The 20,714-nt window shown below is 48.5% G+C and overlaps 1 protein-coding gene across 1 annotated transcript in view; it reads left to right on the top strand.

Moving 5' to 3' along the window:
* IFT43 (intraflagellar transport 43) overlaps positions 1-20,714 on the top strand; it is an 80,707-nt gene that overhangs the window by 44,805 nt on the left and 15,188 nt on the right. Inside the window, exons 4-5 of the mRNA XM_049611377.1 lie at positions 12,400-12,432; positions 13,088-13,134. Of these exons, the coding sequence (XP_049467334.1) occupies positions 12,400-12,432; positions 13,088-13,134 (80 nt within the window). The remainder of the gene's footprint in view (positions 1-12,399; positions 12,433-13,087; positions 13,135-20,714) is intronic.

The raw sequence follows: 20,714 nt of genomic DNA, 5'->3' as shown, positions 1-20,714 counted from the left end.
TGGGTGAGACTGTCCTACCATAAGGAATGTATTGTGCGATATGAATTTTTTTTAATGTTTATTTATTTTTGAGAGAGAGAGAGAGACAGACAGAGACAGAGCATGAGCAGGGTAGGGGCAGAGAGAAAGGGAGACACAGAATCTGAAGGAGGCTCCGGACTCTGAACTGTCAGCACAAAGCCCAGTGTGGGGCTTGAACTCATTAACCACAAGATCGTGATCTGAGCCGAAGTCAGCCACTTAACCAACTGAGCCACCCAGGAGTCCCAAGAATGTACTGTGGGATATAGAGGGTCAAGTGTGCTAAGGAGCATAGAAACAATTTCACCTAATTCTAGAAGCTCCCCAGCAGTGGAGAATCCCTTCAAAAGGATTTGAAAGCCAGCAAAAGTTGCATTTTAGACAGGGATAATGAAGGAAGGGAACCAAGACGCAGAGAAAGTAAAGCAAGAAACAGGAAACATGAGAAGGGTGCCTGCTGAAAAGCCTGGAGGCTGACACTGGAGGCGAAGTTAATGTCGTTGTAGCGGGCAGTGTCCAGCTGGCGGACAGGCCTGGGAGCCAGGCAAAATGTTTCCCGTGTGGAGGTGGGAGGTACCAGGCCAGGCAGTGAGGGAGGGCCGCTGGGTGTGTCCGCTGAGGGCTCCAGGCGAGTCAGCAAGGGGTAGCAGGTACAGGGGCAACAAGGGATCTAGAAGCAAAAAGCCTGAAGCAACTCAGCTGGGCAGCCAGCCAGCACCCACCTCGGGGCTGGGGTTCAGCGGTAGGACCAAGGAGGAGAAGGACAACATGTCGAGCATGGGCAGCATAGGGAGTAGAGACTGGGGTCAGAATAATAACGGTCATAATAACAGTAGTCACAATAGTAATGGGGGCAGCAGCCACTGTTGAGAGTACTTCCCGTGTGCCATGTACTACACTAAATGCTTGGCATGGATTATAAGCTCATTTGATTCTTAAGAACAACCCTGTGAAGCAGAATGTGGTGTTACCAATTTTGTGGTTTTTTAGTGGCTGGTGTAAGGGCACACACCTAGTGAATGGTAAAACTCTGCTTTGAACCCCCGGACTCCAGAGCCCTGCTCAGCCACTGGTTTTAAGCCAGTGTTCAAATCAGGGCCCCAGATAAGAGCTCCGTACCCACACGTAGGCTGGCTGGCTGGCTGGCTGGGTCCCAGGTGGTTGAGCCCAGGGCTGCGAGTCCCCTGGGACCCGGAGAACAAAGGGCTACTTTCTGAGAAGCCCGATTTGGAGGTTTGGAGAGTTCAATACGAGCCGGCAGATACCTCTTTCCAGCTGCTTGGAGGGAAAGGAAGTAGAAAGGAGTCAGTGAGCAGGAAGAAACCAATGGGAATGTTAAGAGGGGGTTAACTGTTCAGAAGAGGGGGGTAAAGGGAAAGTAAAACTGCCCTGTGTGATTGGGAAAGTAGTGGCTGGTTTGACAACCCCTAAGGGAAGACTGCAGTGGGAAATGTACTAAGTTCTGAAGTAGGAAGGGAGCTTGTGTCTATTGTCCCTGAAAATGATTGACTAAAAGAAAGAGATTTTCCCTTCTTTCATCCCTTTCTCCCTCCCTCCCTCCCTCCCTCCCTCCCTCCCTCCCTTTCTTCCTTCCTCCCTTCCTTCCTTCCTTCCTTCCTTCCTTCCTTCCTTCCTGTTTTATTTTTTTCTTGCCATGTTGACATTGGGATCTGCACACCAGCACATCCCAGTAATTGAAATTTGGGGACCCGATAAGCCAGTTCCAGGGAAGGTGGTCAGACTAGGGAACGAATGGTGTAGATGGGGAACAGGGAGGGTGGGGCCAGGACGGGGAGAGGCAGGGTCAGTGTCATTCACAGAGCCAGGGAGGGACCTGAGAAGTCATGGCCCCTTCACGTTACAGATGGAGACAGTGAGGCCTGGGGTTGGTGAAGCGACTCAGGTGTAAAATCTCAGAGTTAGAGAAGCCCTTACATGTCACCTTGGCCTGCTGCCCAAGGTCATACAGCTAATTAGTGTAATAGGAGGTGCCTCTCATTCTACAGCCATGCCCGTCCACAAAGCTCCCGTGCATGCATTTATCAAGTTCACGAAAAGGCCATGCACTATAGTATTTGTGCAATAACTCTGTTAGCATGAAATTGCCTTTGCCGCAATCCTCTGGGACCCTTACAAAAATGCAGTGTTGATTGTATGAAACAATCTGATTGAACAGAAAAACTTTCAGAGAAAAAAGTTATGGACCCCAAGCCAGCCAGTCCCCTGAGGGGCACCCGCAGCTCTGCAGCTCGAGCAGGGAAACGCCAGGAGGAGGTGACTAGGTACGCCAGGCACTGGTTAAAATTCCCCTGACATCAATGAAGTGATCTCCTTGTCCTCCCTATCATGGATTCAGTCTCTCAAAAATGAAGTGCATGTGTGAACGTCATACCTAGCCCTTCCCTTTTCTTTTCAGTTCTTTGTGGAGAAACAACCAAGAACAGTCTTGGTACAGAAGCAGCAGCTTGGGCATCCGTGGGTATGAATATATGCACGGAGTACAACCCCGTCACACAATCTAGTTTTTTCCTGGTCTGTTGTGTGTGCCAGGGATTTTGCTTTCTGACCCATTCTTCTCTCACCACAGCTGGTCACCAGTGGCCATACTGGGCTCTCCTGGTTTCGTTGGAGAGGCCATGTTTAGAAGCGCCAGGGTGTTCTTGGCTCACCTATAGCAGGAGGGCACCAGGGTGGGTGCTGAGCCTTCCCGGAAGCCGCCCCACACGGTGGCCCTGCACTGCCTCGATGGCCTGGCATACCGATGGCCAGCTGGAAGAGGGTCCCCTGTAATGGCACGTGTCACCTTCTCTTGGAGCACCTCATCACTTGGCTGAGTCTGAATGTATTCATGGGGCTTTGGGGACCACGGGATATAACAGAGGGGCAGAGAAAACAGTGGGTAAGTGGCTGGAAGGGAATGTTTAAAGGTCGCTCCATTACAGAGCGGAAAATTCTCTCCAGGAGAAGCAAAAGACGCAGCCCATTCAGTGATTTAAAATGGGCTGAAATCCAGATTTCCAGAAACACCGGTAAATTTTGCCCTCGACTTGTGGACCCATGATTGCCTCTTGTTTCAGCCCCCGCGCCCTGTGCCGTTTTGCTCTCCGCCCTCCCAGTCCCACCTCCCAGGCACTGCGTGCGGCTGCACAGTCACTCTTTGCCACTAGCCTCCGGTCCCTCTGGTCAGGTCAGTGAAAGTCCCTGTTTGCAGCTCTTATATCGTTAGCACCTTTCTAACCCTGCTAATCTGCCCACCTAACAGAGAAAGAATGCGCTGTAGGTCAGACTTTTGGCAGACGGCGATACCCAACTACGATAAAATAAACTCTGCGATGTTAAAAAAACTCTTGTTTCTCGCGGCTAGCCTTCTGTCTGGCTGGTAATGGTAGCTTTCCATTGAGGATGGAAAGCTTTTTCAAAAATAAGTTTATGAAAGTAAAAGTAAGGAGCCAACTTAAAATATGAAGCAGGCACAGAAAACGCACGGCTGTCGCACAACCCACGAAGGTGGCATTTGGAAATGACAGCCTGTTGGGAAGCCTGTGCAGCCACACTTCTCCGCGACCTGCTGCCGTAGCCGGAGGGCGAACACAGCCTTACGCCCCTAACCCCTTCGTGTGCCCCCGTGCCATGCAGGGTGTGAGGTGAGCCGCACTTCATTGCCACCTCCCCTCTCTTTAAATTCTGGGCTTGGATAACTTGGAGGGACAAAAGGAACCCGGCAAAAATGCATATGTCCGGGCCCATGATTCCCTCCTGATGCCTGACCGGTGCCCGTGCACATATTTATAGCGTCAGTACCAACACGTCTGCATGTTGGTCACCCCAGATCCCCCGCTGTCTCCTGAACACACCTGGCCCTTTCCTCCCTCCCCCCTCCTCCCTCCTCCCTCCTCCCTCTATTCGAATTGTGTCCTCCGGCAGGAGAAGCCTGCCTGGGGCTTTTCCACCTGCCGCAAGCCTGCTCATCTTTCAGCGGGCAAGCCCTCTGGAAAGTCTCCCCTGACTCTTGGAACTGGCGTGGCTAGTTCCATCACTGGTGCCACCGTGACATTTTGCTTCCGTCCACCTCACTTGTCCCAGTAAACTGGGACCGGCAGTTGATGAGGAGTGGGAACTTTGGTTTCTGGCGCCAGCTCTGTGTCCGGCTAGTCCCAGGGCTGGAACTTCGGTTGCTCTAATAACTAACTCCTTGTCTCCGTTTCCTCCCGTAGGAGGTGCACAGGGAGGGCGGCGGTAGTTTTTCAGGCCCTGCCGCATGTGTCTTCTGGAGGTATTACTGTTATTTCTAGAATGTTCTTTTCTCCAGCCAGATTGTCAAATCCTGAGCAAAAGATCCCCAAATCTCAACACCTAGTCATGCCAAAAGTTACCTAGTAAAGTGTCCCAATAAAATAATGTTCGTTTGAGACACCAAAGATATGGAGTTCTCAATTCTTCCATTCTTTAACATATTGATATCAGGCATTTACATACATTTTGTATGTTCCCACAATTATTTTTCGCTGTTACAACTTTCAACCTTTTTCCCTCCTGATAAATGCTCCTTTAGAATTTGAATCAGAACAAAGATGTTATTTTGAATCTGACCAGCAGGGGGCAAACTTCACCCAGGAATTGCCTTGTAATTCACTATGCGTTCAATTTGATAAGGCTTGGTAGTCCATGGACATCCGTTTTCATCTTTCTACTGAACACCTTGTGGACTATACCAGCAGAAGCTAAATATGATATAATATGACCTAAAGCCCCAGAGTGCCAACATTTGAGTGCTGAGGAATTCTTGCTTGTCTTTAAAACAAGGGCGAAATACAATACCTACAAATATATGCCGGACTCCAGACACACGAATGGCAAGAACTAGGAACCGAGGGGAAAAACAGTGGGGGCTTTAACTTTCAGGAGTGATTTTGATGAGGAAAAACCTTGTGGCGAAGCAAAATTGCATGACAGATATCTGACTTCCAGTAAGTGTTATAGGTGCCAGGGACATCTTAGAGCAGAGGAACCCCAGCTGCCCAGTCGACAGCCTGATACTGAACAGACACGGTGGCCGTGATTACAGTGGCAATGTCTCCTGTGCCCAGATTTGGGTTTCCCCTGTGAAGGCTCTTTTTGTGGGTCACGGGGTTCATAAAATAGAGCCTCAGTTTCTGATGTGCTAGTGATGTATGTGATCTGGGACAAATTACCTCCCTTTTCTCATGCCTTGGTGGAATTGACCTCAGTGAAGTTTGGAGGCATTGTGAGATTTCTACTGGACAGTGAAAAATTATGAAAGTAGAGGGGCGCCCGGGAGGCTCAGTCGGTCGAGTGCCTGACTTTGGCTCGGGTCGTGATCTCGCGGTTTGCGAGTTTGAGCCCCTCATCGGGCTCACTGCTCTCAGCACCGAGCCCACCTCAGATCTTCTGCCCCCCTCTTTCTCTGTCCCTCCCCGACTCGTGCTCTCTCTCTTTCAGAAATAAATTTTTAAAAATTTAAAAATTATGAAAACAGGAAACCTCACAAGAAAATGGTACTTTGGCTTCTTTTCCTCCGGAAGAGTGATACTTTTTGAAAATGTAAGGTAGCTTTGGCTCCATTTCAGCTGGTGTCTCATTCTTGCTCTTCCCCTTGCCAAACGTTTATGAATTTAGCCCCTGGCTGCGGACTTTCTTCTTTTCGTCATGGGAACCCTGTGGGCTACACACCGTGGCTTTAACTTTTTTCTCCCAGGCAACAAGTTGCACTAGTGAACCATTTGTCCGAAGCCTTCACATCCGGATCAGAGGCCGCGGCCCTCGGGGACTAGGCTAGCAGAGGGCCTTTCCCTGGGACAGTCGGGCCTCCAGATTCCTGGCACTTTGGTCTATTTTAAGCCTGTTCTGTCTTGCAGCAGGAAGGTGAGTCTAGGGTCCAATGTGTGCTGTGGTTATTAAGAGACTTCAAGGACACTTCCCCCCATTTATCCCAGTTATGTCCCCTGCTAAAATAGGTTAACGGTGTCTAATTAACCACTGAACATTGTCATGCTGCATAAAGATAGCATCCGGGCTGTTCTCTGAGCCGTGGTACTTTATCTCCATTTAGATCTCTGCAGTATTCCATTAAACTCGAGAGAAACATTTTAACTGAGATGATGTCTACATTAGGGCTGCCTTTCACCCTTCAGCACGTAACCTGTGTAAGCAGCAGTTGAGGCCTTCTCTCTGCCGCAGCGGGGAGGACAGAGGAGACGGACTGCAGGCAGGAGGCTTTTTACGTGGCAGCGTTTCCTCACCACGGAGCCCCAGAAGGAAACTAAGGCCCCAGAGTTCAGTAGCGGTCCCGCGTGGCCGCGGTCACAGGACGGCAGTGCCATCCAGCCGGTCCTCGGCTGCACGAGTCATGCCCATCGAATGGCAGCGTGGTCTGTGAATGCCGAGAGAAAAGAACCGTATTTGAGCAAAAGAACTCAGGAAAGGAGCGTGTGTGGAGGGAAAGGTGACTTAGCTGCGTGGGGTCTCCTTTTTTGGCACGTGCAGGCTGTCCTGTTGTAAAGAAAACATACACGATAAGTCTCACAGAAGAGTTAAGGCGGCATTAACTACCAGATCGTCAGGCCAAAATGCGGTCCTGCTGTGGTTGCAAGTGTGTCCTTGTGGTGGGAAATAGTCACTGGATTTGAAGCACAGTCTATGGGACAAGCATTCCCCATCGTGTAGAACTACCTGCGTGTCCCCATTGTCGTGTAGAACTACCTGCGTGTTCCCATTGTCGTGTAGAACTACCCGCGTGTTTCTATCGTGGGGGGGCTCAGAACTGGGCTTCGGTGCCAGCCGCCCCAGAGCTTGTATCCCGGCCCGACAGCTTTCTAGCTGGGTGGCCTTAGGCGAGCTGCTTTACTTCTCTGGACTTGTCTCATTTGTAAAATGGAGCAAATCAAAAGAGATAATGTGATAGTTCAATAATGTTGTATCATACTACATAGAGAGAATATATAGTATTCTAGGAAAGTAATATATGTAAGGATAGTATAATAGCAGTGTGCAGCACCCAACAAGCTCAGGAAATGTTAACTGTTGATATCATCAGTCTGGCCAGCCTTCCTGTGACAGGCTCGCGGGAGCGGGGCCTGGGAATGGGCCTCCCCGTGAGGGGTGAAGGTCTCTGTGTGGAGCCGAGGAGAGGAAACCTGGTGTGAGTCCGAGGGAAGCAGGGCAGTAACCAGGAGGGATTGGTTGAGGGTCGGGCTGAAGACGAGGCTTTAAATGGAGGTAGGGATACCGACCAGGTATGTCTGTGTCACTCGCGGGAGAGCAGGAAGCCAGAGTGCCCTTACTCCTGTCGCCCTGTCTTCACAAGGTGGGAGGTGAAGGAGAACATTCCTGTCATTGTCCAGAGCTAAAGCTTCATTCTGCAAAATGGCCAAAGCAATCAGCAAGTGATGGAGTAGCTCTTCAAAAGAAACCTGGCATTTAATTAACTTTTCAAAGCGCTGGTTCAGCAACCTCTGTGTTCTACATTTTGAATATTGAACAAGCATCTCTAATCGGATCTGAACCGCTTCTGGGCCTGCCGGGACGAAGAGTGCCTGCTCAGGTTTCACGGGCACCATGGAATCTTGTCTGAATTTCGGGAGAGCCAGCTCAGGATCCCTCAGGAGCAGAGGCTTCAGCTATGAAGGCTTTTCCTGCCTCCCCTCAGCCTTCAGGTCAAGGCAGAGTTCATTGACACTGGTGTTAGAAGACAGCGGGCAACCCAACAGCATAAGGCGACAGGGTTTCCGTTTTGCTGCTCGGTACCTGTCGTTCAGCACACTAGCTGAAGTGAGCTTCAGGGCACTGATTCTCATACGTGTGACCGGGTCCCGTCTCTGGAAATTACTTCCTCGGGGGGCCTGGGGTGAGGCCCAGCACATAGACACTGGGGAAAACAACAAAAAAAACTCAGTGATTCTCTTGTGCACCGCTGGTTGAGAGCTGTCGTGGTAAAGGATTCTTTCTAGTTCTCTGTATCCTCCTTTGCCTCCCGCAAGTGTGGCAAGTCAGGAATGGATGGTCTGCACGGTAAACGCACACAGATGTCCGGGGGCCCGAGGAGCGTCTGAAAGCCAGCGGGTACCCGCTTTTGAAAAGGCCCGGGCCGGAGTGTTTGGAATCTAGGGTGCAAGTCAGGAGATGGGGTTTCTTGCGTCAGCCTCGTGACTGACTCGCCCCATGACTTGGACGGAGCGCACGCCTCTGTCACATAGCGTCTCTGAAACTCGCTCGAGCTCATCCCCAGAGCCGGGCTGAGCTGGCATTAGTGTTGGCAGAGCGCGAGGTGAAGAACACTGAGGGACACTCCTCCTGTGGAAGGTGGTCGGGCTCCCACCCCCCCCCCCCCGGCCTCCCCCTCAGGAGCCACTTCTGGGACAGAAGGCTCGTGGGCCGGGGGTGCAGCAAGAGACCAGATGCCCAGGGCACAGCCGACTACAGCCCTGTGGACGGTCTACGCTGAGGCTGGGCCCGGTCACACTGTTTCCTCAGAAGTACGTCTGTAAGGAGGAGATGCCCCGGAACCCTCCGTCCCCTACCTCAGCCTCCACCTCCCCGCAGTCTGTGGGAGCCCAGATCCTTCTCTAGTTACCCCACCCTATGGCGCTGGGATAAACCACGGTGTTTGGGTTTTGTTGGGTTTTTTTCTCTTTAACCTGTCACCGACAGCTTAAAAATACACTTTACGTCATGACTGGGTTTGTCTGTTTATAAAACTGGGGGGGGGGGGGATGTTTATGTAATACATTCCCTTACTATTTGCAGGATACTCTCTTTTCTGTTCTACTCTATGCTGTTAAAAAAGAAAAAGGAAAAGACCAGAAAGGCTGGCGATGATCCACTAAATTGATTTTATGACTCACGGTGGTGGGTCATGACCTGTAGTTGGAAGATCACTGTGCTTGAATCTGTGTCCTTGTGCCGGACTCTGTCAGTGTGTGACTGGAGGTGCCTTTGGGGACCAGGCAGGTAAAGTAGATCTGTGAAGTGGGTGGGGTCGTATATCAAAACGGCACCTTAAATTCTGTTACTGAGGTGCACGTACGGATTAGTTGCGTGTTCGCATTTCCATAAAGACACGTACGCTGTCACTTCTGAGACGTTCTTCCCACTTAGCCTTCCTTTTGCTTTCTGGCTTTTGGTAGCTGCGAAGCTCCGGGAAATGCTTCTCTTGCTTCTTAATTCCTACTCTAAGAGAGCCAGCAGTGCAGACGGAATGACAAAGACACTCCTCCTGACCGCCCGCCCCAACCCTGTGCTGGGAAGGGCTGGGGGTTCAGGCTCGTCACAGCCACACTTCACTTGAGTTTTCCGTAAGGGAATGCAGGCCCGGCCTCGCAGGCTTTGTCTCTGAAGAACTCAGAAATCTGGATTTTTGTACAAAATCTCCCCGTTTGGGCAACAAATTCATGTTGAAACCAACACAAAAATGAACACCAGTGTGGTCCAGGCAAACTGACACGCTCCTAGGTAAGGCCAGAAAGCGCTCAGCTTTATCAAAGGCAAGGCACTCCCTGGTCCGTTCTCCAGGGCCTTGCCCAAGTTCCCACTGGCCTTTCCATCTATCCTGAGCAGAAGCCTTGCCCAGAATCTGCTATTTCAGGCAGAGAGAGTGAGAGAGAGAGAGGGAAAAAAACAAAATGAGAGAGAACGAGAGAACATGCCACCCAAGGGCATCCCCACTCTCTGTTCTTGAGGGCTCCATTCTTATTTTTATTATTTTTTTAAAGGTTTATTTATTTTTGAAAGACAGAGAGAGCGCTAGGGGTACGGAGCAGAGAGAGAGGGAGACACAGAATCCGAAGCAGGCTCCAGGCTCTGAGCTGTCAGCACTGAGCTCGATGCGGGGCTCGAACCCACGAGCCATGAGATCATGACCTGAGCCGAAGTCGGACGCTTAACCGACTGAGCCACCCAGGCACCCCAAGGGCTCCATTTTGATCTTGTTCCTCCTCATGGGGTGAAATGAAATTTTGAAGGAGTCCTTGGGCCACCCTGGAGTGAGAGTAGGATGTGAACTCAGCAGCAGTTATGCTGAATGTGAAACTCCTTCCCGTTTGGATGTGGAGTGGATAAATGGCAGCTAATCAGCCTTCCCCTGAAGATTAGTGGTACCATTATTGCTTCCTTCAGACAAAGTCACTGCTACTTTGGCCATGGCACGTTGCTTAGGAAGGAACGATATAATCACAACTCTTCGGGGTAATCAGAGATGCTATGTCTTGATGTACAAAATGCAGGTGCTGTCCGGCCCACCTGGCCTCTTTAATCACGTTGTTCTTCTCTGACCCTGTATTCAGCCAAGCCCTTCTGTTGTCGGTGACGTATTCCTGAGGCATTTGGATGGTGGGTTGTAAAGTTCAATTTCACCAGGACAATTAGAGGCAGTGGTCCTGGGGAATGTACATGAGCTGAGAGTAGAGCCTTCTATCCTCCCACACAAACAGGTGGCTTTGGTGGCTGCTAGGTGCTCTATGTTTAGGATTTTCTTGACTCAGATGAGTATTGAAAACAAATATCCTCCAGCAACAACATGGTGGTGATGCCTTGGGCACCCGCCTGCAGTTTACCTGTGGTGCCTCCCTTCCACCTTTTCTGTCCCCCGTGCCCTCCTGGCCCTCCCTGCTTGCTTAGTCTCTTTACTTTCTCTTTAAGAGTCAAAAACTACAGCCTGAGAGATCCCCTTAGAGTTGTTCCATCCAGTTCTTACCCATTCTCTTCTTCCCAGCAGCAGCCAAAACTCTCCCCCCCTCCCCCTCTTCCTCCCTTAACAGCGCAGTTGATGTGGTCCGAATTTCATGGAAACTAACCTATTTAAAGTTGGGCTTAATTTCTAATTACACTCAGGATGGGGGTGGGGGTTGTTTGGATTCTAAGGGAATTGTGGGTTGGTTCCCATGTAGCTCCACTGGCAAGGCTAGTGGGCCCAGCACTGTTGAAGGCCTTCTCATGCATCCTGGCTCTTGGCCATTATGACGTTGCCACCACCCTGTGCCCATGTTCATCATGGTGGTTGATTTCTGACTTGCAAGAATTCATTAAAACACACACCACACACACACAAAACCTTTGTTACTGTGGAAATTTTCGGACATACAGAAAAGTAATCAACATGTACCCAATACCCAGCTTTAATAGTTGTCAACATTTTGTCAGTCTCATTTAGAAGACTTTAGATCAGTGTTTCTCACAGTGTCAGTAGTGATCAACTTACATTAGGATTATCTGGGGATTTGTTTAAAATGCATATCCTCGAGCTCCCCTTTTCCCAGAGCAACTGATCCAGAAAGTTCTCTCTGCCAGGTCCAGTGATCTGCATGTCTAATAAGCTTCCCAGATAGTTCTTTAAAATTAACTATAAAAAAAAAAAAAAAAAGTTTATTTCTTTATTTGGAGAGAGAGTGTGCACGCAAGGGAGGGGCAGAGAGAGAGAGAGAATCCCAAGCAGGCTCCGAACTGTCAGCACAGAGTCCGACGCGGGGCTCAATCCCATGAACTGTGAAATCATGACCTGAGCCAAAATCAAGAGTCAGATGCTTAACTGACTGAACCACCCAGGAGTCCCTTGAGATGGTTCTTATGCACGTTGAAGTTTGAGAACCACAGCCTTAGATAAATGTCTGTATAATTAGGCTTCCTGTTCTCATGGAATGTCTTAAGGGCACTACTTGCCCAACATCACTCACAGGGTCTTCTGATTCTTCAGGTGGAGGCTACAGAAAGGCCCAGAGCCTGCAGCTCGATCTGTATGGCTGGTTCATCCATTTTTGCTCCTGGGAAGCTACACATGCTAACAACTAAAGCTCCAACTAAGACTCAAGGCCTCAATCCTAAGAAAGTGTTCTATAAATTGGTCTGTTAATTGTTGAAAGGAGGGCACCGTATCGTCTCTATCCTTTTGCGTTTTGAACTTCCTAGTCTGCCCTTAAACTCAACGATTTCAGTTGGGAGTTATACTGAAATAAGCCTAGGCATTACAGGGGCGTCTGTGTGGCTCAGTTGAGCGTCTGCCTCTTGATTTTGGCTCGGTTAGTCTTGTGGTTTGTGGGTTCGAACCCCATGTCGGACTCTGCGCTGACAGTGTGGAGCCTGCTTAGGATTCTCTCTCTCTTTCCCTCTCTCTCTGCCCCTCCCCCGTGCTTGCTCGCGTGCTCTCTCTCTTTCAAAAATAATTACAAATAAAATAAAATAAAGTAAAACAGAGAAACATGGCAGCGTCTGTAATTCTCTCATGTGGGTTATGGGCCTTGGTCTAGAAAGAGAAATACAGATAAATAAAGCACTTGGAATATGATAATTTGCCCTCACTTTTGAAACCCCCTCTCCTCCATAGACATGAGTCTAGTGGGTTCTCACAAACCCTGTTTTTCTGTTTTTCAGGTCAGGAAGGAGGGCTTCTGAAGAAATAGAAGAGTATGTTCCCAGCATATTCTTATGACATCCTTTGGGGACCTTTGCTAGCCATGCAGGCTTCGCGGGCATCATCCGTTTAGCCTCTGTTGGACTTAACATTAGAAAATGGAACACATCTGACCGCAGTCTGTCCCTTTAGTTATGCACGTTGAATCAAGAGTTCAGTTAATGCTGCTTCCTCAGCCGGAGGTCTGGACCCTGGCACTGATGTCCCCGTCCCTCTCCCACCCTGTGGTTTTTAGAATTGGACGTCCAGGTAACAGAGTGCTGACCCAGGGGTTCTGCTTATTGGTACAGATGGGAAGAAGCAGCACCGGCTTTCTAAACCCAGCCTTCTCCTAAGACTTCCATCAAAGAGAGAGAAAGAAGGTTTCTAGGCAAAGATAGAGTGTAAAAGCAGAGCCACTGGACGCCAGTCCCCCTGGGGGTGAGAGGACCATCCGTGTCATAGTCTGTGGAACGGTCCCCCGCACAGCTTGTGCTACCATATATGGCAGACCCGGTTGCCTAATTAGGTCTGACCAAGCTGATGGAGGAAAGTGGGTCCAGAGACAGTTTCATCTAGGAGAAAGGATACCCACAGTGACAATTTGGGTGGTTTCTTTCTGTGTCTGAAGTTGATTTTCCTCTTTCCTTTCCTTCTTTTTGGGGGCAGTCACCGCCTCAGACAGCAGAGCTTGGATGGATCAGATGACGGAGGAGGTAAGATACCTTTGGAGGAAATCAAAAAAGCTTCCAGAGAGGCTCCACGGCCCCCAGAGCATTTCCTGGGTTGCAGCGAAGGCACTGTTTGCCGCAGCCTTACCGGGCTGCAGTGGCCGCATCCTGTCATGTCTCCGTGCCTCGGGGGAGTGCTGCTTCCTCTGCCTGGAGCACCTCGCCTCCGGGGTTATCCTCCAGCCCTACTTGTCCTTCACAACTCTGCGGAAGCATCACCTGCTCTCACGTGTCCCCCTGTCACCACGCCACTGCCTCTCTGACTCAGAAGTTTCTCCCCTGTGCTCCCGCAGCGTGCTGGGCAAACTTAAGTTATAATAGCTAATGTTTATTGGATGTTTATTCTGCCGGGCGCTATTCTACCAGTTTATATGTGTTAAAGCGTTTAGTCATCACAACGACCCCATGAGATGGCGCTATTCTCCCCATTTTACAGATGAGGAAACTAACATACAGAGACATTAAGTAAGTCTTCTTTCCAGTTCGTTTTAAACTCTGTGGTCCAGTGAGGATAGTGTCCACTGCTACGTAGCTACTCTTTTCTTCTATGGTGTCTAATCTGCCATTAAGGCCATTCGGTGAATTTGTTCTTTCAGATAATTGTATTTTTCACCTCTAGAAGCTCCATTCAGTTTTGTGTCTTCCATAATTTGATTATGTTTTGCTTCATCGTTGACGGTGGCCTTTATAGTAGCTGTTTTAAAGTCCTTTTCTGCTAATTCTATCATCTCTGTGTTTCCTTCTACTGACTGATTTTTCTTCTGGTTACAAGACATATTTTTCTGCTTCTTCGCGCGATTGGTAGTTTTTTATTGGATGCTGGTCATTGTGAATGCTGCTATGTTGAGTGTCTGGACCTTGTTTCTGTTTTAGTAGGCAATTATATCTGTTTTAGGGGACAGTTAACGAATTTGTTAGTCAACTTGGTCATTTTGTTTTTAAGCTTTATTAGGGCAAGTCTAGAGCTAACTTTATTGTTTTCATACTTTAAAAAGTTTATTAGAGACAGTATTAGCAAAATGTCAGTTCTTAACAACTATAGACGCAGTATAATCCTAATCAGACTCCCAGCAAGTTTCTGGATATTGACAAACTGATTCTAAGGTTTACATGGAGAAGAAAAAGAACCAGAATATTCCCTCCCTCTCCCCCCTCCCCCCCCCCCTCTTTTTTCCCATAGAGTTAACTTTAAACATTAAGATCCCCAGGCATCCCTGCCTGGTGGTTCACAGGACTCTCCACTCTGCCTGGGTGGAGCTGAGCATCTTCCAGTTCTCTGTAAGCTGTGGGGATTATTCTTTCTTGGTAGTAATTCGTTGTCCATCCATGCGGAACTTGACCCTATACACACACAGCTTAGAGTGCAATCAGTCTAGATTTCTGCGGCCCGTCTGCTACATAGGTCCTCTCTCTCATCCTCTGCTTCTCTGGTTCCAGCCACCGTCGCCTACCTAAATTTTGACCTCTGTCTCCTCAACTCCACGAGATCTCCATGATCCACTTGGCGTTCCCCCTCCCTGGGCCAGAGTCCAGGAGGTATACACCCAGGCAGGAAGCCGGGGCGGATGGTAAGGTCTCACTCATTTCCCTTCTCTCAGGGATCACTGTCCTGCACTTCCTACTGCCTGCAGTCTGCACACAGTTGTATCTGTGTTATTTCCACGTTCCTAAGTGTCCCCTGCAGGAAGGTATTCCCGGTGCTGGTTACTCTGTCATGGCTGCAGGTGGAGCCCCAAAGCTTTCAGTAACTAACCTTTGCATGTGACCACAAAGTGAAATGGAGCATTAAATCTAGAAAGCTTAGATTACCTGTGTTTCGGCTGCCTCACAGGACTGGGGACATGTGAGACGTGTGAACCATACTGGGATAATGGTCGAAATATAGATTCCCAGGCCCAGCAATCAGAAGCTGGAGTTGGGGCCCAGAGATCTGTATTAATGTACATACACTCCCTGGACGAATATTTTGCACACCGAAGTGTGTCAGGCCTGCTGTAATGCCTCAAAAGTCAGGATTGAGGACAGGAACGGACAGGAAGTATGAAAAGGTACTTCTGCCTTATTTCATGCCAAAGGGGTTTTAAGGTAAAAACGTAGTCATAGGAGGTCAGGAATTCAGCTTCCGCTCTGAGATTTAGAGAGAGCTCCTGAGCACGGCTTCATCGTTCTTAAGTATTTGACTCTTCTTTTTCTATTATCTCTTATCGACAAGGTCACTTTTTTTTCACCAGATCTTCTTCCTTAGCTCTACTCACTCAACTCCTTGTCGCTGGCAAACTCGTCCACCCACTAATGATTCCCAGTTAAATGAGCCCCTGTTAAATGAGGGATCCCGCGTTTCTGTTCCCAAGTCTCTTTCCCAACACGTGTACCTGGGTTGTCTCGTGTCAGTGCCAGATGTGGTGGCTCCGTGATTGGTGGCTGCTGGCCACACTTTTGATCTGCCTGTCCTCACAGATTGTCTCTCCGGACGTTGATTGCACAGGATGGCAGGGTGATCATCCAGGACGATGGGCCAAAGAACTCAGGGAGACAGGGGCCCTCCTGGACATTGACAAGGCTGTTAGGTGGTTAAGCAGCAGTGAGTGTGGACATTACGATGCTGCTAACTCTGAGGTGCTCATTAAACTCATGGTCTACAGAAGGTTTACTCAACTGGTATCTTTTCCCGGCCTCCTCCTACCCTAAACCTTAAACCTCTTTCTAACTCCCTTCAAAGGACTTCTGAAATCCTTCTTTCTCCATTTTTTGCGATGTGTGAAAATGCTACATTTCAAGGAATAACTGTTCAACATTACAGCACTCATTACCTCTGAATGCTGAAGTTAACACACATCATAAACGTGTGTTATTAGAAGGTTGTGCTGGCTGCCGTTGTGACGTCGTCACATTGGAAGTAAAGGATTTCAGCTTTGAGCACCTCTGCAGGCCATCTCGTCCCAGCCTGTCATTTCACATGTGACAGCACCGAAGCTTAGAGATCATCATACAAAATAGGGTTCTGAGAGGGACTCTGGTCTTCTGACTCACAAAAGAACGCTTGCTCTCCTAGCGCTTATCCACCAGTATCACTGCCATCACCACTCATCACCAAACTCCTTTAATTCTCAAGACAAATCTATGAGAAAGTCTTTAAAAATCACCTTCATTGAGGTCTAATGTACATACAAGAAACTGAATCCACTTAAAATGCACCAGTTGAGTTGTGACAGGTGTATACACCCCATGAAACCGCTTCCGTAATCAAATATGGAACATTTCTGTTGCCCCTCCAGAATTTCTCATGCCCCTTTCCAGTCCATCCTTCCTCTGCCCCTGTCTCCAGGCGACTACTGATTCGTTTTTTGTCGCTCTAGGGCGGTTCACATTTTCTGGAGTTTTATGTGAGTTGAATCATAAGTACATATGCTGTTGTGTCTGGCTTTTTTCGCTCATTGCGACGATTTTGAGTTTATCCAGGTTGTTGTATATATCGTTAGCCTGTTACGTTTATTGATGAGTACTATTCCGGTGTATGGACATACCACATTTTGGTTATCTGTTCACCTGGCAGTGGACATTTCGGATTGCTCGCGATCTCCGTATTAAAGATGAGCTGACTAAGGCAAAGAGAAACATCCTTGCCAAAGGTCACACAACTAGTAAGTGATGACACTTGGAAGGCGGCTGTGCTCACCTCTATACCACCAACACTACACAGCCCAGCACCAGGATTTGAATACAGATCTTGACCCCAGAGTCCTTGCTCCTGGCCTCTGGGCTGTCACAGATGGTGTGACCCTCAGCTATGTTGGTGTCTCCTTCCACAGGTGGGTTGTATTCATGTCAGCTCCCACGTTTGTAATGTAGAGTGCCTAGCGTGACTGATAGGATGCTTAATACAATTCCATTAAGGAAGGAGAGAAGAAAGAAATCTATTTTCAGAGAATACTCCTAGTATTTCTTTTTCCCTTTCATAAACTTGAAGTGTGAAATTAGTGATTTGGCCTTTATTTTGGCTCTGGAGGTTTAACACGTAAAACCCCCTTCCTTGTCACAGTATACTTGATTTTACCTTCTAGGAGGGATGCCTCTTCCCCGGCATAAATCTGTTTTCCGTGCAGTTATGCCTGAGTCCTTTAATGGAAAATCAGTTCATATGTTACACTTCACACTTGACTTCGTCTATTTGACTGTATGTGAATGTTTAGAATCCATTTTGCAGTAGGAATCATATGTTACCTATAACTAGTTTTTAGAATTATCTTTGCTCAGAGAATTACTTGGTTGGCTAGTGAAGGCTGTTCCTTTGAACTTAGAATAGCCAGTGGGTGGGGACACTCCATGAATGATTGCCCTGAACCATCCATGGATGCTCATTCAGCAATGCCATTAAGCAGATCTTTGGGTGCCTTATGAGGGAACCTACTGGTGCCCATAATAAAATCACACCCAGGTTCTTCAAGGTCATTGGTGCGAGGAGCTTTGTCACCTGGGAAGAGGCTGCTAGTTTCCTTGTACTTGGTAGGGGTGACAATTGGCCAGCAATCCCAAAGGAGACTGAATCTTAGGGAGTAGATACAAGGATCCAAGGTCTTCGATCCAAGCAGGCGGTCTCATTCCACTACCAGTCTTAGAGGTTAGATTTTATTGAAGAAAGGCAGCAGGTGTTCGTACAATGCCTCCTGTGGCCAGGACTGCCCTGATGCCAGAGATAGTGGCGAGTAAGGCAGCCCTTGCCCTCCGAGAGATTCTGATGTAGTGAGAAATGCCCCCTCCGTTCCCTCCCTGTCTTGTCTAGGAAATTTCCAGGAGCCATGTTTCTGAGATCTGTGTCTCAGCATTCAGCCTCCCAAGCTCTGGGTATGTGTTCTCCTTCTTCCCTGGGGAAGATACCCAGGGAGAGAAGAGAAATGCTTCTTCCATCGATGTGTCAGACTTCCAAGGAAGAGAGCAGGAAAATAGAAGAAGAAAGGGGCTTTTAGGATAAGATTTGTTTTTAGAATGAGAAACGGGAGTGAGTGACATTTGGAGGTGGCTTAGAGTCTGCTGGTTAGCTAGAATGTCCTGCACGGGACTGTTTGCAAGGCCATGGTGGACCACAAGCTTGCATACCCTGAGGGGCCAGACAGATACCATACGCACATGAAACAGCACACATGTGAGACAGTAAAGGGGGGGGGGGGGGCTGTGGTAAACCGAGAGAGGAGATGGCATAGCCTGAAAGTTCAAATTCATATTTCAGAAAATGACGAATTTTCGAAATCACTTCATAAACAGAACAAAATGCACCTGCAAGTTGGATTAGGCCTCTGGCAAGTGATCTGCGAACGTATCATCAGACTTTGTAGGGCTGTGTTCAACGGGAACACAGAACTTTGTTGGGAAGACGAAACAGAAGAGATGAGAAGCGTTATGGAACTAAGACAGCAGCAGTATACTGGATGGCAGAGGCAGCCAGTGGTGGTTGCTGTGTTTATGATTTCCATTAGGGCCACAGTTCAGGCGACAAAGAAATCCCTGTGGGCTGAGGATGCTTCAGGAGGAAGGAAGAATGAGCAGTAGGTCCTGAAGGCCAGGCAGGATTTGAAGGAGGAGAAGAGTGCGAAGGGCCTTCCTGGTGAGGCCTGGCAAGATGAGCTGGTTCTACAGAGCAAAGCCCTGATTCTGGTCCGTTCTCAGCTACAGATTTTCAGTGTCCCATATAAACTGCCTTTAATGAAGTTCGGAGATTGCCATTCATCTAATTTGCTGATTCCAAGTGGAATCACAAGAGTTGACACAATGTTTCAGGGAAGTTGGGAGTCATGAGTATGAGAATAGCTGAGAATGATGGACAGCCAGAGCCCCCAAATGACCCCAGGGTCCCCAAATTGTAGGATGGCCACACTAATCTTTCTTATTTAGATGACCATCCTTTAGTGGCACGATTATCCATCCCGATCCTTGGAATCAAGTTTCTGGTTTACACTAAGGCGTTCGGACTTCTTCTGTCATGGAAGGTTGTGTGGTGTTAGAAGAAAGAACATCAGATCTGGAATAGGATCGAACCCAGGCTCTACAAGTGACTTTGGGTGAGTCATTCATTCAACCACCATTTGTTGAGTACCTACTCTGCGGTACTCAGGGCTGGGCTCTGGGGCTATGGTGTTGAAGAAAACGTGCGGTCCTTGGCCTCCTACTGTTTAGAGCTTGGTCAGGGAAACGGGAACTACGCAAATGGTCACACAACTAGATAAGCAAGGACAAGTGATGATTGAGCCCGCTAAAGGCAGAGCTCAGAGCGCCATGAGAGAGAATAGTGCAAAAACCTGACTTGGATTGGGTGATGAGGGAAGGCCACCCTGAAGCAGTGGTTTTTACACTTCAACCAGAAGGAAGAGTGAAGTTTCCAGGAGGGAGGGTGCGAGCGGGGGGCTGGGGGGACCCTGGTAGAGGAGACTGCAGGTGCAAAGTCTTGTCACCTCTCCCAACTCCAGAAGGGTTTCCAGCTCCAAAACACAGCTCTCAGAAAGGGAACTCTGGATAGAGTGTGAAGCTTTGAAGACGAACTTTGAGAAGCACAGAGATGGGGAAGAGCATTTTCTTGTCCTTAGAAAAGATGGATAGTATTCAGGGTGAAACGACTTCTGAAAGTACAATTAGACACAGACTCAAATTTCAAATAGTTTGTCTCAGAGTTAAGGTCAAGTTAGGAAGGAACCTGTGAGCCCCCAAAGATGTCTTTCACAAGTAGAAAGTCTCTAAAAACAGGAGCTTTAAAAGAAAGGATTAGCTCTTTCTCACATTTCACCACTGCAACTTGGCGTGATCCAGGACCGTGGGCAGAATTCTCACTGCCTCTTCCCACCATCTCATCCCCACTGGAGAGGGCTGTGCTCTTTGCAACTCGGATTCAGTTTTGACAGAATCGAATACCTCCAAACCTTGGGAATAATAAATCCTTATGGCCGACCAAAAAGTGTTTAATTCCTAAAGGACCAGCCGGGTTGAGCCACTTCTAGCCAGGGGCAATTGGGGACTTAATTCTGTAAGTGTAGCAATCTGGATGATCTGAGAGCTCTGAGTTTAAGGGTAATTGCTCAATTTTCTGGCCATGTCAACAGGGAAAATAGGTAAAAGTGGCTGAACACAGCCAAGCAATGAGGCTGGATGAGATGTGAGATGCTAGACTGTCAGTGGAATTAGAAAAATGCCATCTGTAGGGGGCTGGCGCGCCCTCACCCCTGTCTTCCCCTCTCCCCATTCATCGCCTACCCTGGGCTTCCCATCTCTCTTTTGGGCTGCTTCTCGCTCCTTGCTTAATCTTCCCCGCCTACTCTGTGTCCCTTCTGCAAACAGCAGAGCCGCTATGAGCCTGCACAGCTTCAATGTGGAGAAAGAGAAAGTGGAAAGAATTAAGTACAGATAAATTAGAACCCTGACATCTCAATTCCTTTCCCTTGCTTAGTAAGAACGTTCCATTAGGGCAGCGTTCAGCATACGGGACTTCTTAGTTGGTTCCCAAACCTACTTCCTTTGCCTCCCTAATCTTTTTAAACTATTACAGTCAGCACTAATTTTTTGATTAAATAACGTTCCTTAAA

This window comes from Panthera uncia, assembly GCF_023721935.1.
Source record: "Panthera uncia isolate 11264 chromosome B3 unlocalized genomic scaffold, Puncia_PCG_1.0 HiC_scaffold_1, whole genome shotgun sequence".
Taxonomy (NCBI): domain Eukaryota; kingdom Metazoa; phylum Chordata; class Mammalia; order Carnivora; family Felidae; genus Panthera; species Panthera uncia.
This window is presented reverse-complemented; position numbering and strand designations above follow the sequence as displayed.